The sequence below is a fragment of the Aquarana catesbeiana genome, linkage group LG06 (genome assembly GCF_042186555.1).
Source record: "Aquarana catesbeiana isolate 2022-GZ linkage group LG06, ASM4218655v1, whole genome shotgun sequence".
In the NCBI taxonomy this organism is placed as follows: domain Eukaryota; kingdom Metazoa; phylum Chordata; class Amphibia; order Anura; family Ranidae; genus Aquarana; species Aquarana catesbeiana.
The window spans coordinates 66,246,307-66,272,884 of NC_133329.1; the positions used below are offsets into that span (position 1 = coordinate 66,246,307).

The 26,578-nt window shown below is 46.1% G+C and overlaps 1 protein-coding gene across 1 annotated transcript in view; it reads left to right on the forward strand.

Annotated features, from left to right (window-relative positions):
• Window positions 1–26,578, forward strand: part of LOC141148579 (uncharacterized) — a 117,824-nt gene that overhangs the window by 52,130 nt on the left and 39,116 nt on the right. Inside the window, exons 5-7 of the mRNA XM_073636144.1 lie at window positions 7,779–8,135; window positions 13,276–13,587; window positions 20,604–20,945. Coding sequence (XP_073492245.1) covers window positions 7,779–8,135; window positions 13,276–13,587; window positions 20,604–20,945 — 1,011 coding nt within the window. The remainder of the gene's footprint in view (window positions 1–7,778; window positions 8,136–13,275; window positions 13,588–20,603; window positions 20,946–26,578) is intronic.

Below are 26,578 nucleotides of genomic sequence, written 5' to 3' on the forward strand. Positions count from 1 at the left end.
GCGTATCCATGTATGCGGGGGGGGAGGGGGGGAACTGTGACCCACACTGCACACATGGATGATCCCCTGGTTGACAGTCAGGGACGATCGGTGTGGCGGGAGGGACAGCTACAAGCACCAATCTCTGTACAGCCTTCAGTGAAGCAGCTGACAGCCGCTTCTCTTCCTCTCCCTCCCACAGATGTCAGCTGAAATGCCATACAGCATAGTTGCCAACATTGAAAAAAAATATGTGGGACACTTTTTTGGCCGTACAATAATTAGGGGGGCGGGGCATTCGTTTGTAGGCGTGGCTTAGCAAAAACTTATAAGTGCGGCGAAAAATGGGTGCGGTTTTCGGGAAAAGTGGGCGTGGCTTACGTGAAAAGTGGGCATGGTTTACGTGAAAAATGGGAGTGGCTTACGTGAAAGTGGATGTGGCTTACGTGAAAGTGGATGTGGCTTAAATGGGCGTGGCCCAAGAGGGTGTGGTTAGAGTCTGAGATGAATGAGGGATGGAGAGGGAAAGGGGGAGAAGGAAAGGGGGAGAGGGAAATGACGGGACAGCAGCCCCAGATCCTACATAATAAAAATATGTGTATTCTAGAAAGTTTAACAATCAGCAGATAAAGATATTTCAAACGCCTGGTGTTAACGCTTCAATCATCCCGGCACCATGATTGTTATGGTGTCAGGATGATTGAAGCGCATTATTTCTATTATTACATTGTAATATAAAATTAAATCATTCAACTCACCATAATGCCGAATCAGTGGGATCCCTGAGCGTGTCACTAGCCACGTCGCCTGTCACCAGCAGAGTCTGTCCTTGCATCAGGTGCCCCCGCCAGAGTCTGTCCTTGCATCAGGTGCCCCCTCCAGAGTCTGTATAGACCCCCTCCATCAGTGCAGACCCCCTCCATCAGTGCAGACCCCCTCCATCAGTGCAGATCCCCTCCATCAGTGCAGACCCCCTCCATCAGTGCAGACCCCCCCTCTATTATTGCAGCCCCCCCCTCAGTGCAGCCACCCCTCTATTAGTGCAGCCCCCCTCTATTAGTGCAGCCCCCCTCAGTGCAGCCCCCCTCTATTAGTGCAGCCCCCCTCAGTTAGTGCAGCCCCCCCTCAGTTAGTACAGCCCCCCCTCAGTGAGTGCAGCCCCCCTCAGTTAGTGCAGCCCCCCTCAGTTAGTGCACCCCCCCTCAGTGCAGCCCCCCTCAGTTAGTGCAGCCCCCCCTCAATGCAGCCCCCCTCAGTTAGTGCAGCCCCCCCCTGTTAGTGCAGCCCGGCCCCCACTCAGTGCAGGAGCGGCCGGTGTTCTGCCGAGAAAGTTCCACTCGGCAATGGAGGACCCCCTGTACTGCGCAGGCGCAGCGCTTGCGCAGTACGGGGCTGGGAGCTTTCAGCAAGACACAGCGACGACGCCGTGTCTTCTGCTCACTTCAGTGGAGAGGGTAGGGGCCGTGCAGCTAAAGAAGGCGCTTCATTGGCTGCATGGATCGAGCCCCCTTCCCCTCTCCACTGAACACTAGAGGAAGATAGAGCGGCGGCGCCGGCCGCCATTTTGCTGGAGCCCGCTGCTCCAAAAAAACAAAAAAAACAACATTCCCGATTTTCCTTATGGAAAATCCCGATTCGGGACACTCTCCAATCGGGACGAGGGTCCCCAATATCGGGATTGTCCCGGGAAAATCGGGACTGTTGGCAACTATGCATACAGGGAGATCGGTGCTCGCAGCTGTCCCCCGCCGCACTGATCATTCCTGACAGTCCTCCATCTCTGGCCCCCGTATCCTCTTTTTCTGGCCCCCCCTCTGTGTCCTCCTTCTCTGGCCCCCTTCGGTGTCCTCCTCCTGCGGCCCTCGCTGTTTGCTCCTCCTCTGCCCCCCCCCCTTCCACCCACCGCAGTTGGCTTCCCTCCTCTCCTCTGCCGCCAGCTGCGGGGAATGTGTCAGGATGGAGAGCGGAGGAAGGAGCCGGTAAATATGTCATTTACTGGCTCCTTCCTTTTCTGAATTGGACACAGTGAGCGATCGCTCCTGTGTCCTGTGATAACTGAGAAGAGTAACCTGTGTGTACTCTGCTTCAGTTTATGAATGGACAGGAGCCTCTGTCTCCTGTTCATTCATCTTTAATGCTGAGGCTTCTGAGAAAGGGACTGGGGAATCTGTGTCCTCAGTCCCTTTCTCTGTCTCAAAGGGGAAATGTCAAGGGTCTGTTTCGACCCCTTATATCTCACCAAAGCCCCCCAACAGTGCTGATTAAAAAAAAATACAATAAATATTAAAAAATTTAATTGTAAAAAATTATAAAAAATTGTATTGTAAAAAAATAATATAAGATAAAAAACTACTGACACCATCCCCTCCTGCCCTACTGGCCCTTTACACTGCCCCCCTCCACCCCCCAAAGAAAAGCATTGTGAAAAAAAATTAAATTGTAAAAAAATAAACAAATAAAAAACGACTGACACCGTCCACTACCCCATAGATCTATGGAATGTAATTGATTATATTGCCCTCAGGTGGCAATCAAACACTTAGGTATAAATGTGCCACATCCTATGTAATCAATAATGCAGAATAAAGGAATAATGGACTTTTTAGGCACGTATAAAAATATATAACAATTTTTAATAATTCACATAAAATACATACATATACAACACATAATATATGTGGTAGAGAAATATGGGACACAGTGGTTTATCCTAGAGGTTACACTTGACTAATACTTCCTGTGTGGCAATATTGAAGAAATGCCCACACTGAGATGTATGCATTCCTCTTGGTAGTTCTCACAGTACTCATAGATTAAAAAGATTTGCTCGCTCTACATGTTTCGCGACCTAAAATGTCGCTTTTTCAGGAGCTTCAATAATCCTAGTTGGAGAAACATACTCAAATTAAAATACAGTACAAATTATTGGCATAATGATACAGGTGTGTGTATGTACATGAACTCACCAATAATGTGGTGCCTAAACAAATGGTCTCAACCTTCATCTATGCCGGGAATGCCGCGACCACAGAACAAACCCCTCCAAATGGAGATGACAACCAGGGACACCAGGGCCAAGCGGTAGACACAATAAAGGCACAGGTGTCGGGATATGGGGATGTACACTGGATATAAAGGATATGGCATTGAATATTAGTGTAAGCTACTTCAATTAGGATTGGGATGTACTATAGTATTAGGTCTCATACTCACATATCAGCCAGTATGCCTTCACTACTATGCGTGTCGCCTTAAACCAGATGCTTTTCAATCTATGGAAAAAACCATAGAGTTGGTCCTCCCAGGGTCTTAAAACTTTATAGTAACACAATTTAGCAAAAGCCTATATAAATGGAAAGGAAGGGAACTAGCAGGGCTCAATATATACGTTGATTGGCTGGTCCAGGATAAGGAAATTAGATCAGAATCCTGTGTGTGCACAGTCACAAGAAGTATACAGGCATCCAGTACCGGCAGGTTTAAACATCCACTGTCTGGGGAGCAGAGTAAGCAAGGATGCCATGAAAACCAGGTGAATGTATACACATACTAAGGCAATAAAATGATGCAAGCCAAAAAGTGCTGAGTTAAATACCTGGGTGTGCACTGGTTCTAGGTTCCGGGTGCAAGTTTGCTGGTTCCAGGGGTATAATGGACGTCAACTTCCATCAGAGCACCTGGGGAACGTCTTCCTGACTCCTCTTTATGTACACCCCGACTGAGTTCCATCAGACTGGCGTCTGATGTCACTCAGCCTGGCCACTGGTGTGCGAATGCTCCGACAGGCTCATGCGGACATTCCGGTCCTAGTGCCCACCGTCTGTAGCGGCTGCAGTGCGCCTAGGGGACACAGATGTAGAATGTCTCCAAGTTGCCGCGGGTAGATGCATGGCCCCCCATCCTAGGTCAAGGTGGCCCAGGAGGGTGGGCTGAAGCCCCAAACGGCTTGGGTGGCCACACATCCCAACCATGTCCACAGTGGAGTTCCGCAGCTGATGCCCCCAGTGGCCAAAAAAGGGGAACTGCGGTCAAAATTTCCGGTCATAAGAGGAGAGACACTCTCTCTCTCTCTCTCTCTCTCTCTCTCTCTCTCTCTCTCTCTCTCTCTCTCTCTCTATATATATTTAATGTTGGTAATATATTCAGGTAATATGTGCAATGCCATTACAGCCAATAGAGTTTACAGTTTTTCGGGTTTTTTAAATTTTCATGTTGCACTTCTGCTTGTCAAAAGCAATATTTTGGTTTGTTGTTTTTATTGGTTTTATTTATAAAGACATGATATACACAATGGCTAAATCTGTGTCTGTAGTGCATGTTCAAACCTTAAAGGGGTTGTAATCCCTCGTGTTTTTTCACCTGAACGCATCCTATGCATTAAGGTGAAAAAGCTTCTGACACTGTAAGACCCCCCCAGCCTCCCCCCCCTTTTTCCTCACCTGAGCCCGTTAGTTCCCTTCGGCGGAGACATGCTCTACCTCTCTCCTCGTTGTCTCTGCCCTTGATTGGATAGATTGATAGCAGCGCAGCCATTGGCTCCCCCTGCTGTCAATCAAATCCAATGACACGGGAGCCGGGGGCGGGGCTGAGTCCAGCATTCTGTGTCTATAGACACAAATGCTGGACTCGGGAGTGTGCGTGTACGGTAACCCCCAGGGAGAGCGCTTCTCCTAGGGGCTTTCCAGGTGCCAGGAGAAGCTGCGAGTGCCATTGGGGGACCCCAGAAGAGGAGGATCGGGGCCACTCTGTGCAAAACGAACTGCACAGTGAAGGTAAGTATGACATGTTTGTTATTTAAAAAATTAAAATATTGAGTCATAAGACAAAAATATGACTAAAACGATAATGGCATTCTAGTCAAAAGACTATAACTAAAACAAAATAAAATTTTGATGTCATAATTAAACACTGCTGGGCAGAGCAGTTGCCCCACTGCATACTAACCACAGGGGTACTACGGCATCCCCACCATTCACAGAATGCCTTGTATTTTTTTCCATTCATTGGATGAGGTGGAGATTGTGATGTCCTCTCCATCTCATCCAGTTAGAGAATGCCTTATAATCATTAAAAAAAGAAATAAGGTGTTCTATGAATGGTTGCTGTGCTGAGGAAGTGACCCCCCTGTGTTCACTATGCAGAAGGGTATCCTCTTGGTACAGGACACAGAAGACTGCGGTGATCACTGTAGTACTGCCAACTACTCCAGAGATTCTCCACTTCCACAATGATCTCTCGGGTATGGAATAGGTGCACACACATTGGACCAAGATAATCAAAAGTAACTGCAATAAAAACCATACCTGACATTCAGCTTTATTTTCTATCTTGAGCCAGTCAGTAATTAAAGATAAAGTTGACAACCTCAAGATTTAGTCTTTTATGTGATCCCTCACTGGTAATGAAATTCTGAATTAGGAAGTGCTCATGTCTCTGATAGGTGGGCAGATTTACTATAAATTAAGCTGAATTCAAGACCAACCTTTCCTGAGAGCTCATACAGTTTATAAATAACAAAAATACATATTTTTCATTACAGTCTTTTGAGAATATTTGGAGATTGGTAAATATCAGAAGTGATTTCTCCAACTATAGAATCATCTTGTGCTGAATGGATCAGGCAAATGTTGTGGGGCAAAGTTGACCAGATGATGACCAAGGTTTCTTATAATATTCATTTATTGATCCCTGATGTGTTAAAGTGGTTTTAACCCTTTTATGACTAAGCCTATTTTTGACATTTGGTGTTTAAAAGTTAAAATCCGTATTTTTTGCTAGAAAATTACTTAGAGCCCACAAACATTATATATATTTTTTTAGCAGAGAATCTAGAGAATAAAATGGCAATTGTTGCAATATTTTATATCACACGGTATTTGTGCAGCGGTGTTTTAAACGCAACTTTTTGGGAAAAGGGACACTTTCATGAATTTTAAAAAACCAAACAGCAAAGTTAGCCCAATTTTTTTGTATAATGTGAAAGATGATGTTATGCTGAGTAAATAGACACCAAAAATGTCGCGCTTTAGAATTGCACGCACTCGTGGAATGGCGACAAACTACGGTACCTAAAAATCTCCATAGGCGACATTTTAAAAAAATTTTTACGGTTACCAGATTAGAGTTACAGAGGAGGTCTAGTGCTAGAATTATTGCTCTCCCTCTGACGATCACGGAGATACCTCACATGTGTGATTTCAACACTGTTTACATATGCGGGCGCGACTTCCGTATTCGTTTTCTTTGCTGCGCGAGCTCGCGGGGATGGGGGCGCTTTAAAAAAAAAAAATTCTTATTTATTTTATTTATTTTTATATTACTAAATTGTGTTTAAAAAAAAAAAATGATCACTTTTATTGCTGTCACAAGGAATGTAAACATCCCTTGTGACAGTAATAGGTTGTGACAGGTACTCTTTATGGAGGGATCGGGGGTCTAGACCCCTGATCCCTCCTTTGCACTTCAAAGTATTCAGATAGCCAAAAACAGAGATTCTGAGTACTGTATATTTTTTTTAAACCCTGCGCCATTGGCAGCCGAGTAAACGGGAAGTGACGTCATGACGTCGCTTCCGTGCTTACTATTAGGAGGCTGGAACGAAGCCGCTCAAGGCTTCGCTCCAGACCGTCAGTAGCCGCCGGAGGCGGCAGATTGGTGATCGGGCCTCCCGATGGAACGGATAAGAGCGGCGGGAGGCAGCGGGAGGGGGGACGTCCCCTCACGCTCCACCGGTATAACAGCCGAACGGCTTTTAGCCGCATCGGTTGTTATACTTTGATAGCCGATCACCGGCTCTAAAAAACAGTACCGGGATGATGCTTGCAGCTGCGGGCATCATCCCGGTATAACCCCCGAAAGCCGAGTACGCACATCTGCGTACGCTCGGCGGGAAGGGGTTAAACCTCAGACATAAAATATGAACAAAGTATATCCCTCTATAGTGTGTACTTGTCTCACTCCAGAGCACTAAGTGTCATTTCTGTCCACCGTCTTGTTCCTCTGCTATCAGCATGAGTCACTTCTAAAGACTTTGCCTGACACCAAGAGAAAAATGGTGACAGGGGAGGAACCTCCAGCAGATTGACAGCCTCAGATGTGTTCCTGGGTGAAGGAGGGTTTGTCCCTTCCCACCAATCAGCTCTCAGAGCTCTCCTCACTGATGAGCTGAGAGAGCCTGTGTAAATTCTGCACATTGAATGGATTTAGGACAGAGAAAATTGAGTACTGTCCCTGATACTTTTTTTATTTGCACTAAAATACAATTTTTCAGGACAAGCTTTCAGGGTATGTCCCCTTCTTCAAGGTCCAAGCAGTACTGATTCACAAATTTTTAAGCAGAATGTTTTTTTGTTTCTTTCTTTAACATTCTGCTTAAAAATTTGTGAATCAGTACTGCTTGGACCTTGAAGAAGGGGACATACCCCGAAAGCTTGTCCTGAAAAATTGTATCACGGACAGTACTCAATTATCTCTGTCTCAATTGCACTAATACAGCTGCAATCAAATCAAGAATGAATTTAGGAGAAAGACGGCTGTAGATAAACGGGTAAAACTTATGTAGGAGGATTTGTTTAATCTCTGTGTATCACCTGAAGCCAGTCACTTCACTGGGTATATGGGAGGGTTTATAACCAATTTAATTAAGTCATCTTGGTGTCCTTGCAGGCTTGCCTAGTTCTCAACATTTAAATTATAATGTGTAAACTTGGAAACGTTTGTATAGTTTGAAAACATAAGAGCTGGAATTTTCATGTAAAGGAACAAATAACTGAGTGCATTCTTTATCAATGAATTTGCAGATATAGGAGTTTTTACAGTAATGGACATTAAAGGTCCTACCAAGCTGATAGCTGGAGAAGAAACATCTCTATACTGTAAAGCCACCAACTGCCCAGAGAACACGAGTGTGACTTGGCTGGAGAAGAGAGGAGGACAAGTCTGTGAGATCCCAGAGTACCATGGAGGAGATAATGAAGAAGAGGAGAGACTGATGGACACACAGTATGGGGTCATATCATGCAGAGAGGGACAAAACTTCACATCTTCACTGAAGTTCAGACCCAGTGTGACCAATCACAAAAATGTGACCTTCATCTGTAGATATAGCTGTGGGAACAAGAAGAAAGAGAAAACATTTCCCTGCAGAGCTATTTATGGTGAGGAGTCTCTATTATTACATCCAAGGATAGTGTTAACTGTTGTGTACTAATGGTGTGATCATGGTAAAACAGGACAAATACCATCCAATCACCAATATTCACAGCTCATACCCACGTGATCTGATTCCAGTGCGGGGAAAAAAAAGTCCCTGCGCCTTTTCTGTGCGAATCCAATGCGAGTTCAGCCATACAACTGTATACAACTATTGCACAGACATCACATGTGATCGGCTACGCATTGCACTCTTGTGTTCTTTGCTGGAAACGCTGTAGAGAAGTCTTTGCTGTCCCATTAGTTGAGCTGTTGTCTGCAGCTTTCAGCCATAGAACTATTCCTTGAGTTCAAGTCATCATCTAACAATTGTTTATCATCAAAGAATCCAACCCAGTCAATAGGTTTCCCATTCCTGCTGAATTGGGTCGGTGTGTTGGCCAGGAATTCCACAGAATTTTCTCATATACCGTACATATATAGTGATTTTCCATAGGCTATGGAGGACATTAAGACTACTTTACACCAGACTATATCTGGCAATTAATTTACAAATTTGAGTGAAACTATCTTTTACCATGGGAAAAAAATAGAATGCCCACAGCCGCCACAAATAATCATTGTAATTTGACTAATAGGTTCATTTCTTATGATCGTAAGCTCCATCTAGTGGTCATAATACAGTATTTTCCTTTACTGAGGTATTTAAGGAAAATACTGCATTATGGTCTCTAGATGGAGATGACAATTATATGGGGAAAAAAACTATTTGGCAAATTACAAGGATTATTCACCATCACTGTGCAAATGGTTGAGACATTCATACAGTATTTTTTTTTGTAAATAGACCTTTATGTGATTTAGTCTTAGAACAGACTATACAGGTATAGATACTTATATCAAAACGAAAAATACAGCGCTGTCTAAAAGATACTTCCAGAAGAGACAAGATTGCATTCCCCTGTCTGCTCTGGAAGGTACAACAAATGCGGTCTTGCTGCAGTTAAAAATGTGAGATACCCACAATAAGTAAATGTCAGAACAAAGAAACTGCACTATATGAGACCAAATACAAGGTATAAATTCACTACAGGTACTGAGATAACCAAAATAAGGACTTCAAATGCCTAAATAAAATCAATGTGCTTCGCAGTAATCTATATATAAAATAGTGCAAATAATTGCATCATAAAGCAATAAAAGAGTACATGAGAAGATTGTTGTTTTCCAAAGATGTCTGAGCTGGTAATGTTGTTAATCATTCAATGGTCACAATATAGGAAAGTCTCTCCTTCAGGCTGGGTTCACACTGGTGCGACACGACAGCCGTCCTACTTTGGATCTGACTTTGCCCTGCAACATGAGGCCGGCATATGTCCGACTTTCAATGAACGGGGATCCGACTTGGATCCCCGCCAATGCCTGGCACTGTGTTTGGTATGAATCTTTAGGGGGAACTCCGCGCCAAATTTTAAATAAAAAACCGGCATGGGTTCCCCCTCCAAGAGCATACCGGGCCCTTAGGTCTGGTATGGACCTTGAGGGGAACCCCCTACGCTGAAAAAAACGGCGTGGGGGTCCCCCCAATCCATATCAGACCCTTATCCGAGCACGCAGCCCGGCCGGACAGGAATGGGGGTGGGGACGAGCGAGCGCCCCCCCTCCTGAACCGTACCAGGCCGCATGCCCTCAACATGGGGGGGTTGGTGCCTTGGGGGAGGGGGGCGCGCTGCGGCCCCCCCCACCCCAAAGCACCTTGTCCCCATGTTGATGAGGACAAGGGCCTCTTCCCGACAACCCTGGCCGTTGGTTGTCGGGGTCTGCGGGCGGGGGGGGCTTATCGGAATCCGGGGGCCCCCAGATCCCGGCCCCCCACCCTATGTGAATGAGTATGGGGTACATGGTACCCCTACCCATTCACCTAGGGAAAAGTGTCAATAAAAAAAAACACAGTACACAGGTTTCAAGATTAATTTATTGGGCAGCTCCGGGATCTTCTTCCGACTTCGGGGGTGTCTTCTTCCGACTTCTCCCGGTGTTCCGCCTCTTCTCCCGGGCCCCGCCGCTATCTTCTTCCAGCTCTATTGCCAGCGAGGGGCCCGGTCTGCTGCACTGTCTTGTCGCCGCTGTCTCGCCGCTTCTTCTCTTCATCTCTTCTTCTGATGTTGACACGACGCTCTCTCCGGCTGGAATGCTCTCTGTGCGCTCTGCTCTGACTTATATAGGCGGTGACCCCGCCCCCTTATGCCGTCACAGTCCCTGGGCATGCTGGGACTGTGACGGCATAAGGGGGCGTGGTCATCACCCGACTTCTCGTGGTCATCACCCGATGACCACGCCCCCTTATGCCGTCACAGTCCCAGCATGCCCAGGGACTGTGACGGCATAAGGGGGCGGGGTCACCGCCTATATAAGTTAGAGCAGAGCGCACAGAGAGCATTCCAGCCGGAGAGAGCGTCGTGTCAACATCAGAAGAAGAGAAGAGAGCAGAAGACCGGGCTCCTCTGCTATAGCAAAAGAGCGGCAAAAGAGCAGAAAATAGCGGAGGAGCTCGGCAGAAGACCCGGAGAGCGCGGAGAAGAACCGGAGAGACCCCCGAAGAGAAGAAGGCAGCAGACCAGGCTACTCCACTATAGCAAAAGAGCAGAAGATAGCGGAGGAGCCCGGCAGAAGACCCGGAGAGCGCGGAGAAGAACCGGAGAGACCCCCGAAGTCGGAAGAAGATCCCCGGAGCTGTCTAATAAATTACTTTAAAAATCTGTGTAGTGTTTTTTTTTTAATTGACACTTTTTCCCTAGGTGAATGGGTAGGGGTACGATGTACCCCATACTCATTCACATAGGGTGGGGGGGCCGGGATCTGGGGGCCCCCTTATTAAAGGGGGCTCCCGGATTCCAATAAGCCCCCCCGCCCACAGACCCCGACAACCAATGGCCAGGGTTGTCGGGAAGAGGCCCTTGTCCTCATCAACATGGGGACAAGGTGCTTTGGGGTGGGGGGGCCCGGCAGGTTGCCCCCCATGCCCTAAAGCACCCACCCCCCATGTTGAGGGCATGCGGCCTGGAACGGTTCAGGAGGGGGGGGCGCTCGCTCGTCCCCACCCCCATTCCTGACCGGACGGGCTGCGTGCTCGGATAAGGGTTTGTTATGGATTGGGGGGGACCCCCACGCCGTTTTTTCTGCGTAGGGGGTTCCCCTCAAGGTCCATACCAGACCTAAGGGCCTGGTATGCTCTTGAGGGGGAACCCATGCCGGTTTTCTATTTAAAATTTGGCACGGAGTTCCCCCTCAAGATCATCTGAGCACAAGTCGCGTGCCGAAGTCGGATCATGCGAGACAGCGATCCGACTTCAATGATAGTCAATAGGCTGAAGTAGGATCAAAGTCGGACCAAAGTAGTACAGGGAGCATTTCTAAAGTCGGAACGACTTGTGTCGGACCAGTTAGGACGGCTCCCATAGGGAAACATTGGATTTCACACGTCATGCGACATGAGCTCCCAATGTCGGAGCGTTTGTCGGACCAGTGTGAACCCAGCCTCATATATGATAGTGACTTCAAACTGAAAAACACCATAGGAGAAGTGATGTAAGATAGGAAAGTCCTTCCACCTGGAAAATCACTGCCTCTTACCAGCTGCCCAGATCTCTTTTTATGGCATCTAATAAAAATCCGAACCGGCCGGCTCCCTTCGAAGAACGCCCGTTGCTACCGGGACTGCACGTTGTGTTGGTGGATGCCATTAGATGCCATTCTTTTTCGTTTTCTTGTAAGTGCAATACTTTTTAATATTATTAAAGAAGTTTACGGTTTTACACTATGGTAGTTTTCTCCTTTGCATTGGGTTAATTGCTGAATGAGAGACACTTGGGGAAAAACTGGAGATGAGGAGAGCTGCTATATAATCAGTTCACCGAGAGACTGTGGCTGGGTCATAAGCCTAAAAGCTAAATCGATCTCCTTAAAAAGAGATCTGGGCAGCTGGTAAGAAGCAGTGATTTTCCAGGTGGAAGGACTTTCCAATCTTACATCACTTTTCCTATGGTGTTTTTCAGTTTGAAGTCACTATCACATATGAAGTAGACATGTGCATTCGTTTTCGTCCGAATGCATTTTCGTCCGAATTTCAGGTATTTAAAACGATAACGAAAGTGCAGAATCCGAAAAACGAAAGATCCGACATAAACAAATGCTTTATTTTCGTTTTCGTTGCTACAACAGTTCGATATAGATAGGAGATTCGACATGATGATGACAATAACAATCTGTATCCATCAAACCTGTGGTCGAATGTGCCTAACCTTAACTCTGTTAGTCCAAGTTTATTCTACATAGAGAGAAAAGATTTGACGTAGAGAGAAAAGATTTGACATAGAGAGAAAAGATTCAATACAGAGAGAAAAGATTCGACACGGTGGGGGAAGTAAAATAAAAATAATGATGATGATGAATGTTATTGGCTGATTTTAACCAAAGAGGAGGGGCAGTAAAATAGCTAGAACTAAGTACACACGTACAGCCAACTTACTTTCATTTACGATTATGTTGTCTGTTGAAAGTTCTAAGAGGATTTGACAGAGCAGCTAAACTATACGGCGTCGTACAGTTTAGCTGCTTCGTCGAATCTTCTTTGAACATTCGACAGACACCATAAGCCTTCAATGACAAATTCGACCTTAATTTGGATTTTCGGATGAATGCAAGTTTTTAACGAAACACTAAATAAAGAAAAATGAATTTCGGGAGTAACTAAATAAATTTATTTTTTGGACGAAAATGAAATTCCGAAACGAAACATTTCAGTGTGCACATGTCTATGAAGGACAGACTTTCCTATATTGTGACCATTGAATGATTAACAACATTACCAGCTCAGACATCTTTGGAAAACAACAATCTTCTCATGTACTCTTTTATTGCTTTATGATGCAATTATTTGCACTATTCTATATATAGATTACTGCAAAGCATATTGATTTTATTTAGGCATTTGAAGTCCTTATTTTGGTTATCTCAGTACCTGTAGTGAATTTATACCTTGTATTTGGTCTCATATAGCGCAGTTTCTTCGTTCTGAGGTATAGATACTTACATTCTTCATGTCAAAAATATTTTACTCATCATGTTTATGTCGTATCATTTCAGCTAAGCCTCAGCTTGTACAGCCGATATCAAGAAGTTTAATTGTTTTAGGAGTGCTGAAATATTTGGTCACTCTGGAGAATTTTTACCCCAGAAATATCACAATCAGATGGGCACAGGGAATAGGGGAGCCACAAGAAGCCTTACCATCCACAGAGAAATTCACAGATATTCCTGATGGGACCTATATTGTGTACAGTGAGGTCACAATTCCCGAAGAGCTCCTAAAGGATCCAGAATTCAGAGTACGGGTGAGCTGGGAACATGAGTCTCTGGACACACCGGGATATAAAGATCTATCTATCAGAGACTCAGGTGAGTTGCATGAGGTTTTTACCAACAAATATATAGATCTGTCAGCTAGAATCTATAATAAAAAAAAAAGCGTAGGTGGTGCAAAATAGGGACCTTTCTGTATAGTCAATAGACAGTAATATTGATCAGGAAACAATCTATTCAGATCAAATCTGAGCCATCCTCACATAGAAATATCCAAAAGTTAAGTGTGATTGGGATATCAAGGCACATAGGGCAAATCAAAATTATCATCACAAATTTAAATAAAACTCAAACTTTTATTACAAAATTTCTAAAAAAAAAAAAAAAGTTTTGTGCAGATAAAAAATACATGGCTGACACAACAGATATATCATTACCCTTATCTAGACATAATTAGGGTCATCTCACACAGGGGCAGATCCAGAGTCTAATCTCGGGAGGGGCACTGCCAACATTTTTGCGGGCAATTTGTCGGAGCAATGGCTGGTGTTGGCTCTTCAGTCATCACAGCACCATGGTTAATATGGTGTCAGAATGATTGAAGTGCATTATTTCTATTATTACATTGTAATATGAAATGAAATAGTTTAACTCACCATAATGCAGAATCAGTGGGAGCCCTGAGCGTGTCACTTGCCACCAGGTGGAGGGGAGGACAGGGTGGATGCAGCCAGGTGGAGGGGAGGACAGGGTGGATGCAGCTAGGTGGAGGAGAGGACAGGGTGGATGCAGCCAGGAGGAGGGGAGGACAGGGTGGATGCAGCCAGGAGGAGGGGAGGACAGGGTGGATGCAGCCAGGTAGAGAGGAGGATAGGGTGGATGCAGCCAGGTGGAGGGGAGGACAGGGTGAGAGCAGCCAGGTAGAGGGGAGAATAGGGTGGATGCAGCCAGGTGGAGGGGAGGACAGGGTGGATGTAGCCAGGTGGAGGAGAGGACAGGGTGGATGCAGCCTGGAGGAGGGGAGGACAGGGTGGATGCAGCCAGGTAGAGAGGAGGATAGGGTGGATGCAGCTAGGTGGAAGGGAGAACAGGGTGGGAACAGCCAGGTGGAGGGGAGGACAGGGTGAGAGCAGCCAGGTAGAGGGGAGGATAGGGTGGATGCAGCCAGGTGGAGGAGAGGACAGGGTAGATGCAGCCAGGTGGAGGGGAGGAAAGGGTGGATGCAGCCAGGTGGAGGGGAGGAAAGGGTGGGAGCAGCCAGGTGGAGGGGAGGACGGGGTGGATGCAGCCAGGTGGAGGGGAGGACAGGGTGGATGCAGCCAGGTGGAGGGGAGGACAGGGTTGATGCAGCCAGGTGGAGGTGAGGACAGGGTGGATGCAGCCAGGTGGAGGTGAGGACAGGGTGGATGCAGCCAGGTGGAGGGGAGGACAGGGTGGATGCAGCCAGGTGGAGGGAAGGACAGGGTGGGAGCAGCCAGGTGAAGGGGAAGACAGGGTGGGAGCAGCCAGGTGGAGGGGAGGAAAGGGTGGATGCAGCCAGGTGGAGGGGAGGACAGGGTAGATGCAGCCAGGTGGAGGGGAGGAAAGGGTGGGAGCAGCCAGGTGGAGGGGAGGAAAGGGTGGATGCAGCCAGGTGGAGGGGAGGATAGGGTGGGAGCAGCCAGGTGGAGGGAAGGACAGGGTGGATGCAGCTGGGTGGAGGGGAGGACAGGGTGGGAGCAGCCAGGTGGAGGGGAGGACAGGGTGGATGCAGCCAGGTGGAGGGGAGGACAGGGTGGGAGCAGCCAGGTGGAGGGGAAAAAAGGGTGGATGCAGCCAGGTGGAGAGGAGGATAGGGTGGGAGCAGCCAGTGATAAGGTACCTCCTATGGAGGCCTGCATCCCGCCCCCCCTCATCCCCCCACCTGGAGGTGTTCTTACCTTGGGGGATATATAAAAGAATGACTGGCACTTTCTCTCTGGCTCCCTCGACCTGGCAGCCTCGTGGTTCCTCTTCTCCTCTCATGGTCCTCTTCCCCCTCCCGCTCGGCATGTTAGGGGCTGCAGTGCACTCTCAGGGAATCGTCCTGGGCCTGCTGGTATCCGGGACTACATGTCCCATAATCCTCTAGTTGTTAGTTTCCCAGCCATTGGCCCTGAACGTAGCCAATAGGAGTGGGCATTGCCAGGTGAATGCTCAGCTCAAGGAGGAGAAGGAGGGATGAAAATCCCCCCCAGCTGCAGCTCTGCCTGTGTCACTCCCTTCACAGAGCCTGTTAGTTTCGGTGCCGCTGCCCTGTGTCCTGAGGCAGCAACGGCTGATGGGGGGGTCGGCATCAGCACAGCCTGCTCACTATTTTCTCGGGGGGGAGGGGGGCAATTGACCCATTGCCCCCCCGGATCCGACCCTGATCTCACATGGATCTATTCATCTGCTACAATGAGAACTGATATGATTATATTACCATGTGGGACTGGGAGTAGTTGAGTGGAATTAAGTCTAGATGAGGGTGACAATATATCTGTTGTGTCAGCCATGTATTTTTTATTTGAACAAAACCTTTTTTTATAGATTTTGTGATAAACGTATGAGTTTTATACAAGGTGTACCTAAAAAGTTTGGTGAATGGTATCAGAAAACAAACAAAACAGAAGATACAAACAAATTACCTTTATTGGCCTTCAAAATAATCGCCATCCTTCACCACACACTTTTGGCAATGTTCATAAAGCTTCTGGAAACTGTCAAAAAAGGCCTCTTTAGGAATCTATCGCATAACCGCAGGAAAGAATTCCTTATGGATGATGACATAGTTGTGAACAAGCACGGTTCCTTTCGTGTGAAACACGTCAACTGATCATCATTGCAATTTTGTCTGGCTCATGACAATAAAGAAACTTCTACAGCATCTTTTGGATTCAAGTGTGCGATCATTCTTTTCTTCTCTTCTTGATGATGACAGTTGTTGAAGGCAATCAATATTGTCTTGACTTTGGATATTTGCAAGCGACTCTTTTTGAGTCGTGGAGAAGACGGTGAACACCATACCATCGATTTCTGCTTGGATTCCGGATCGAACTGGTAGCACCAGGCTTCATCCCCTGTGATGATGGTTCACAGAAAGAATGTATCCTGGTCACACATGGTAATGAAATCTCCAGAGGTTTCCATCCGTTTTTCTTTCTGTTTGTCAGTCATCTTGTGTGGCACATACCGGGAACAGATCTTCCACTTACCCAAATCTTTGCAGACGATGGTGCACACCGTATCCTTGCTAATGCCCAATTCTTCCGACATCAATCAAAGAGGCAGTCACCAATCTTGTGCCAGCATTTGTCACACTCGAACATGGCTCATCCTCAGTCATTTCCTTCCCATCGCAAAAGCGTTTTAACCAGTCATAAACATATTTTCTGCTCACGGCTTCTGTCCCGTACACTTGCACCAACATTTTACGGGTCTCATCGCCGGTTTACTGCCCGCAGCAGGTTTAGCCTGATGGTCACGTGTACTCCACACTGGGTAGCACTTCTCGACGTGTCTCTGAATAGCCATGTGCATGCGCGCGCCCCTGGCCCATGCTTCTGTTGAGATATCGGACCATTCACCAAACTTTTTAGACACACCTCTAATTTGGCGATATAATTTTGATGTGTGTTAATCTGTGCTCTCTATGTGCCTTGAAAGTCATAATCACACTTATCTTTTGAAACTTTCCATACAGTATGTAGCAGAATCTCTAACCTCTTCCAGTCTGAGAACCTTCAAGGCCAAAGACAGCTGACATCTTTCAATATGTAGTGGTTTGTGAGGCATAGTGGGTGCAAAGATGGTGAAAGTCATTGGGCGCCAGACACTTCTTGGATGCAAAAGAGGTTTTATCTCTTTTTAACAGTATTTTTATATTTTGCAAGGAAAAGAGGGTTAGGGCCAGGACCCCCTTGAGTAGTTACAATTTCAATTGGCAGACTCTGGGACTTCAATAGGAGGACAGCCGTACAGGAAAAGGCCCCAGCAAGGTGCCACTTCTGCACGTGCAGGTTTGCTGTCTCCTATGGCAACAGTATCTAACAGTTCCTAACACAAAGTTCAACAGTTCTCTCAGCTTCACTACAATGTTCCCTCTTCAGCTCCTCAGCCCCTTGAGCTCTTAGTCTCTCACTGGACTCTCTGATTCACTGACTCTGATTTCCGTGAGCAACTCAAGGCTTTTTCCGTGGTATCTCCCTCAAGCATCACCTACGCTTCCCTGCTGGGTCCCTAGCTTGGCACACCAGATACCTTTCAAGCTTCACCCCTGCTGAATGGCTCAGTCCCTGGCTTGACATACAAGGCTGCTCTGCAAGCGTCACCTCTGCTGGTTGGGTCCCTGACTTGATCACCGCCTAAAGTTTCCCGATTCTCCACCGTGCCCGTTCGGTGAGAATACTGCTCCGGTACTTGCTTCAGTTACTCACTGTGGTCCCCGGTAATAAGGTGGTTGGTCCCTTAGTGGCGACAGCTTCTCTTCTATCTCCGACCACGACAGGTTCTACGGCTGGCAGAACCGTCACTTTGGGTTGGACTGCAAGCCGTAATCCCAACCCTGCGCTGCCCTCTTACTTCTGGATAGGCCCTAACACAGCCTGGCAGCCAGATGCCCCCAGGATAGGCCCAATCTCAGGCCAAGCAGCCCAGGGCAGACAACACACGTCCACCCAGACGGCAGTCCGGGTGGCACAGAACACCGATCATCACAACTTCCTGATGATGGCCTATTTGATAGGCTGAAACGCAGCAAATTTTTTCACTGCAGCTGCTAATTATTTGATCTGGTATCACTTAATTTATATTTAGTATTATCTAGTTTCCTTTGGTACTTTGGTAATTTAATTAATGTAGTCAAGCTGACAAGACTATAATCTATACTCCTGTTATGCAGCCATCATCTTCAGGCTATGGAAAGGTAGGGATGTGGGAAGACATGCTGCCGGCCCCTCCAGTGTAGTTTTTGGGAGGAATAAAGGTGATCAGACAGGGGGGGGTCCAAAATGTCCAAGATCTTCTCCCACATCTCTCTTTAATGTCTATGGGCACCTTAAGAAACTGTTCTAGTCATATGAGATCACATGGATCTATTTCTGGTTGATTACAGTGGAAGGAGATGCCACAACAGGCAAAAATCGAAATGAAGAAAATACAAACCTTCTTATTTTCAGAAAGAATTGTGTTTGAATCTTCAACCCAGATAATGTAGATCTGCAGTTGAACTAAACTATTGAACCAACCTAACTATTCCCATTATTCCCACGCTGGATTCCCAGGTTTGTACACCTCCTGTGCCCATCCCACCATCCCTATGCTGAGTTCCCGGATCTGTACACCTCCTGTGCCCATTATGAAGGGTTCCCACCATCTCTTAGCTGAGTTCCTGGGTCTGTACACATTCTGTGCCCATTATGAGGGGTTCTAGGAGCCTAACAAAATGTTAGTGTGCATGTAGCCTCATAGTTTTAACAAACGATAAATAAACATACAAACGCATCAAAGGGAAAAGGACCTTCATTAGTGTGCTTCTGCAGAGATGTGAGGGTGAAACTTTATTAACCACTTCCCGACCAGTGCACGCCAATGTACGTCAGCAAAATGGCACGGCTGGGCACATGGGCGTACCTGTAAGTCCCATTGAATCTCCCGCCATGCCATTGCGTGCGCGCCGCCGCCGCGCACCGGCTGGGAGCTCCGTGAGTCGGGTCGCGGGTCCCGCAGACTCGATCGCCGAGGGGATACCCGCGATCGCCTCACGGAGAGGACGAACGGGGAGATGCTGATGTAAACAAGCATCTCCCAGTTCTGCCTAGTGACAGTGTCACTGATCTCTGCTCATTGGGAGCAGAGATCAGTGACGTGTCACAGCTAGCCCATCCCCCCTACAGTTAGAAAACACTCCCTAGTACTGACTTAACCCCTCCCCGCCCCCTAGTGGTTAACCCCTTCACTGCCAGTGTCTTTTTTACAGGAATCAGTGCATTTTTATAGCTCTGACTGCTGTATAAATGACAGTGGTCCCAAATATGTGTCAAAAATGTCCGACGTGTCCATCATAATGTCGCAGTCACAATAAAAATCACTGATCGCCGCCATTACTAGTAAAAAGAAAATTATTAACAAAAATGGCATAAAACTATCCCCTATTTTGTAAACGCTATAACTTTTGCGCAAACCAATCAATAAACGCTTATTGCGATTTTTTTTTTTACCAAAAATATGTAGAAGAATACGTATCGTCCTAAACTGAGGAAAAAAAATTGTTTTTTTTAATTATTTTTTGGGGATATTTATTACAGCAAAAAGTAAAAAATAATGCGTTTTTTTCAAAATTGTCGCTATTTTTTTGTTTATAGCGCAAAAAATAAAAACTGCAGAGGTGATTAAATACCACCAAAAGAAAGCTCTATTTGTGGGAAAAAAAGGATGCAAATTTTGTTTGGGAGCCACGTCGCACGACCGCGCAATTGTCAGTTAAAGTGACGTAGTGCCAAATCGCAAAAAATGCTCTGGTCAGGAAGGGGGTAAATTCTTCCGGGGCTGAAGTGGTTAACAAATACTGTTTCGTGTTTCTGAAATGAAGACTGCAGTAATAGACTGCAGTTGCAGCAAATAACCAACAGATGGCTCCCTACTCAACACATTTATATGATAGACAGTACAAAGAGGATGCAGAAGATCAGCAGCATGGTGATTCAAAGAGGATGAATAAAAAGGGGAAAACTATTTTAAAAATTGTACTTGTTTATGATACATACTGTAGTGTCTTAGCAAACCAAATGACATCCTATTTCGATCACATCTAATAACATTCATTTGAATCATAGTTGCTCTCATGGGCACGTAGATCTATGTGTGGTCACACATGCCTTTATATAAACAAAAGTTGAAACGTCAAAAAGCTGAAATTTCAGAAACAGAAAGAGCAGCAGACCACTTATAAAGACTTTGTCTAGGTCAGGGTTGGGAGGTCCACCAAAACCAGATGCTTGCTGCAGGTCAACTTCCTGAGCTGTCATGGTTTGTATATACAATACTACTTCTTGGAGATGTGGGAGATGAAAACTGAACCCTAATGATGATGATGCACATTTTGTGTTTTGTAGAATACCCATGGAACCCTGTGGTGGAAGAGATACAGACACCCAACATATTCCATGACACACCGGTCACCCTACAGTGTCATATCTCTGAGTATTTCCCTGATGATATCACTGTGACATGGCTGAGAAAAAACAAGAATCAGGAGATATGTGAGGAGACTGATAATATGGTTAGCAATATAATAACCCCCAGGAGAGGAGATGATAACACATACAGCTGTACAGCCAGTCTGACCATCACCCCCACACTGAGTGTCCACCAGGGGGCAGAATACATCTGTAGGGTGGATCACCCCTCTCTGGAGAGACCCATCGAGAGAAGAACTAAAAGTCTTATTGTAAAGGGTGAGTGTTTGTATTATTTGCACAGATCTCACATTACAGTGGTTCCCTAAAGAGGCCCTGTCACCAACAAACACTTGGGGTAAAAGCACAGAAAAAATAATTATTTTAACCACTTAAGTACCGAGCCTCTTTTTGAGATTTGTTATTTACAAGTTAAAAACATGTTTTTTTGCTAGAAAATTACTTAGAACCCCAAACGTTATACATTTTTCTTCTAACACCCTAGAGAATAAAATGACGGTCATTGCAATACTTTCTGTCACCGTATTTGCACAGCGGTCTTACAAGCGCACTTTTTTTGGAAAAAATACACTTTTTTGAATTAAAAAATAAGACAACAGTAAAGTTAGCCCAATTTTTTTTATATTGTGAAAGATAATGTTACACCGAGTAAATTGATACCCAACATGTCACGCTTCAAAATTGCGCCCGCTCCTGGAATGGTGACAAACTTTTACCCTTAAAAATCTCCATAGTCGATGTTTAAAAAATTCTACAGGTTGCATGTTTTGATTTACAGAGGAGGTCTAGGGCTAGAATTATTGCTCTCGCTCTACCGATTGCGGTGATACCTCACATGTGTGGTTTTAACACTGTTTTCATATGTGGCGCTACTCACATATGCGTTCGCTTCTGCACACGAGCTCGGTGGGACGGGACACGTTTTAAAAAAACATTTTTTTTAAAATTTATTTTACCTTTTATTTTTACACTGTTCTTTAAAAGAAAAAAATTGTTTCATTTTTATTCCTATTACAAGGAATGTAAACATCCCTTGTAATAGAAAAAAAGCATGACAGGACCTCTTAAATATGAGAGCTGGGGTCAAAATGCAATAAAAAATAATAAAAAAATAATAAAAATAAATTAAAATAAAAAACAAAATTGTCATTTAAAAAAAAAGAATAAAAAAAAATGTCCCTTTAAGCACTCAAAACATCACTGCAATGGTATGGAGACCAGTGGGGGCCATCTTCCCCCTCACTCGTCTCCATACCTAACACCGAGAAGGATCCATTGCGGAGGACACCGGAGCGCGGCGGAGGGGGGGGTCCCTCTCCCGCCGCTGATAAAAGTGATCTTGCGGCGAATTCGCAGCAGAGACCACTATTATCGGAAACCGGACCGCCAGCTGAAGAAGAGGATGCCGGGGTTATGGCAGCTAGCTGCTGCCATAACAACGATATTCCTCCTCAAAGTTAGGACGTACTGTATATCGGCGTGCGGGGGTCTGGAAGTGGTTAAATGCTGTCCTGTAGTAACTTACCATACTTGTAATGTGCTAGTTCCCTGGCCAAGTCCTCTCCTTGCACACCACAGCCCTCTCCTTTTCCTGACGCCAACATGGCAGCATACTAGTGATAGGCTCCGCCTCTCTTCCACTCCCTCAGGACCAGTGAATAGCATAATTTAAAGGCCTAATTAGGCCCCGCCCCAGTCTTCTTTTTTTCCTCATACCTCCACGAACCAGTGAAGATTAAGCAGTACTATGTCCCCTCCTCTGCCTCCGCGCAGCAACCGGCTGGGTTGAGCCTCTCCCGGTGCGAAGTCCCAGCGCTCGGGCCGCTAAATTGCGCTAAAAAGCCTGGGAACCCCTTCTGTGGGTCTTGATGGGGTCCTGCAGTGTTTCCTCTTTAGGAAAGAAATCTGCCAGTAAGTGTCTGTGCAAGAAAAGGACAATTCCATAGCTCAACTCACCAACCAGTCTGCTGACCAACCAAATTTACCTGTCTAACCGTCTGTTAAAAGCAGGGGTTTAGTTAGCACACATTTGCAAACGCATGTGAAAGCTGCAAGGCCTCGTCAAGGCACCCTGTATTACTTGCAGTCCTAACACTAAATTTATAAGTGTCTCCACAGTGGAAGCACATGCATTGAATGGATAGGTGTGAGACAGGTGAGCCTGGAGGCCGCCCTAGCCCCCTTAAAGGGACAGGACACACACTGGACACCCAGCAATAGCAGCAAAGGCGTCCAGTGTGTCCCCGACCCAAAAATACAGTAAGTGTCTGTGGGCTGAGGCTTGGGGGGGCAGCTAGTTCATTCATTTCACTCCTTTGGTCCCTTGTATCTCACAGGGCTGCCTACAGTATCCCTTTTTGTTTTTCTTTTTGTCTCCCTATATGTTTCCCCTTTTTTTACCTTGATCTTTTCCTTTTCTGTGCCTTCTTTGGCTCCATTTTTTTGATTATGTTTGCCATTTTGTTTGTTTTATCCTGTGCTGGACTGTTTTCTCTGTGCTGGAGATGCTCTTGATGACATCATCTGGCTGCGCCGGTCTGCACATGCACACTGGCTGGCAGGAGTACCGACCAATATTTTTCTTTTGGGAAAAGCTGCCCTCTTGTTAATAATGAGGGTCAGAGTCACAGGGTAGATCTCCTTTGCCTGGCTTTGGATTGGTAGAAAAAAGAAACACTTTTTTTTTTTTTTGTTACCAATGTATATTATTCTCTTTCATCTCTAAACCTCTCTGATGCTATTTTCCTTTTTAGCTATCCTTGTTTTTTTCAGCTGGTCATCCTTTTTGTCCTCAAACCATGAGTCAGTCACCATTTATACAAAAGACTCTGAAATTCAAAGGTGGGAGACCATCATGTGATAAGTTTCAGGAAAAGAGTGCCTCCCTTTGCGGATTGCTTTGAATTTTTTTTAAGCTCCGCATGCGCATGCTTATGCTCTGTAAGTTCAAGAGTCATGGAAGGCGGACGTTCTTTGGAGGAACGTAGCCCTAAAGGCCGCTCCCATTCAAGGGGAAAGTTCCAAGGATGATGTCTTATCGCTTCTTCTTAGAGCAATGCTGCCATCCCAGCAAAAGTCCTGCAGTGCCTGTGGCGCAATATCTATGCCCAATAGGCTGGTGAGTAAAGACTGCCTGGAGGAGTTCGCAGTTGACAGGTAACACTTAAATATCATTGTTATTGAAGAGGGTGGCGTGAGATTTTATGCTGTACTTATTTCAATTATCTCGGCCAGGCAGACCCCTCCTAGTTGCCTGTCACTAGAAGAGCATCCTGGCACCTCGGCAGGTGGCATTAACCCAGTTAGTTCCACTACTCTGGCGAGTGGACAGCCTGCGGAGAGTAGTAGCTCCTCTTCATCAGAGAAAGGCCCGGAACTGCTTGGCTTCAGTTTTCCGTCTGTAGCGCTGGTAGATTTACAATCTACCGCATGTTAGGTCAATTTAGTGAATTGCGCGTTAATAAGGTAAAGTTTGCCTCTGTTCCAGCTTGGCTGATGTTGTGTATGTTTCCGTGCTGACCGGTGGGGGTCGCTGTTACCATTAGTCAGTGTTGGAAGGGCAACGTGTTGAAGTGTATTGGATGCTCCTCTGTCCCGGAGACAAGCTCGGTGGAGGTGGTCCTCCGAGTTGCATTCTGGGCGAGGGTATTTATGGGACAGACGCCATAGTTTGTAGTTCGGTTTTACAGCCACCTGCTGGCCCTCCTGGCCGACAGGTATGCGTTAAGGAGCTACCTCGTGGTCCTCCGATCGGGAGGCCCACGATGCTACGGCGCAGAGGTGGGTCCAGAGGCTTGTCTGGGGCCTACCACCGCGGCAGAGGAATGGTCCTGAGCTGTCAGTCCTGTGTGACGAAGCTGGACAACCGAGGAGATCCCAGGGGAGGACCCGTCTTGGAGAGATCACTCAGCGTGCTGGTCTATAGAGGGGCCTGGTGACTCAGTTGGAGGACGTATCCAAAAGCATCTACACAGCATAGTGTTGCCGGCTTGGCTTAAAGGTTCAAGCACTGTGACTGACTTTCACTACAGAAAAATCTATACATCCTGTGGCAGAGGATTGTACGGATTTTATTTCTAAACAAGTCTGTGGCAGAGACTTTTGATTCGTGCTGCGTGCTGGCTGCTAGATCGGTGAGAGAGGCCTATCCAGACGAGCAAAGAGTGTGTCTCATGAGTGGAACGCATTCTAAATAGTATTTGAATTCTACTGGGACATTGTATAAAGAGAGCCCTACTAAAGAATATTTGAGTTTCTTCTGCAAGTTTCCCTTCTACCTCTTTCCTGCTACTTCCTAACTCGTTTGTGTTAATAAAGCATTAAAAACGTACTCCAGTGTTGGTGCGTGTGTCGTCCATGATTAAACTCAACGGAACCCTAGACCCGGTGCTGGTGAAACAGAGGGAAGCAGAGTGAAGGTAACAGGCACGCTTAAACTAGCAGCTCCGCAGAGAGAGTAAGTGCTACACCTCCATTGAACTATGTATCCAGACAGTCAAGCAGGCCAATTGTATGGGTAAAGTCATATTCACCCTTTCTTCAGAACGACAAAGTCCGGAGAGAAAATCTCCTTTATTTGTCTATATGGGTTTTATCCTCGTTAGAGATTGAATAGCATCGCTTTAATCCCTGCCAACAGTAGATACGATGTTTGAAACTTTGGGCTGCGTTTGTTTTCTCAGGCAAGTTCGGTGTAAGATACCTTATAACAGGAAATCTCTGTGTTGGTAGGAAACTTAACACAGCCATACCAGGAGTGACAGGAAGTCTGTCCTGCTCCCGCAAGATGGAAAGCAAAGGGATAGGGAATGTTCCTCCTCTCAGCAGGTTCCATTCTTCTAGGCAGATGGGCTGCTTATAATACATATATATCAGACCTAGGGGGGTTTTCGTCCTGATTCTATTCACAAAAAGAATATACAGGCTTCAATTCAACCCTGTCTGTAGTTTGCAAGGGGTGGTGGCTAGCATCCGGTTGTTGATCTGAAGACGTTAAACTTATTTATCCCCTTAGAGATCATTAAAATGGAGTCCATTAAACCAGTGCAGCCAGATGGCAAAATGCTATTTAAAAAATGCTCTAAACATCCCAAAATATTTCTTTCTTTCATAATTGGTAAGCTTGCGATCGGCTAGACGCATTTCCAGTTTAACAGTCTGCCTTTTGGCCTAAGGCTTCTCAGTGCAGTGTTAGCTCCACTCAGAGAACAAGTTCTCCGGTTGCGCCGCTACCTGGACAACATTATTCTTCTATCCAGAGGTCTGAAACAATTGCTGACACACCAAGAGATTCTCATAAACACCCTGCGGGGATATGGCTGGTTTATTAACTCTCTAACTTAACAGTTAGTATACTGGGAGGTACTCTGCCAACTCCTCTGTTCGGCTTCCACCAGAGAAAATGGTGGCAGTCAAAGAAGGAATGCTGAAGACAGTAATCTCCACTTGTTTGACCATTTCTCAGTGCCTCAATCTTTGGAGCACAATGTCGTCATACCAATAATCCCTTGGGCGCGCTGACTTTGAAAGTTTAAGCTGGGATTCTTAGCACAATAGAGTCTGGCACAGTTATCAGTATGTTATTCAGTAGGAGTATACGGTGGTGGCTGAAGAGGTAGAATCTGATGAAGTCACCTCGTTAGAACCTTTAGACTAGATCACAATTACTATTCATCTCGACAAAGGTAGCCTGGAAGGCACACTGCGAGAAACCGTCAGTTCAGTTCAGTGGGAGATTCCCAGCCAAGCGGGGTAGTCTTAAATACCCTAGAAATCCAAGCAACTTCTTTAGCAGTTTTTGCCTTACTACACAGAATCAGGGGAAGACTCAGGGCCCCACAGCCAGGTTCCAATACTGGGCTTCCACTTTGCCTTCCACAGTCCACACCCCT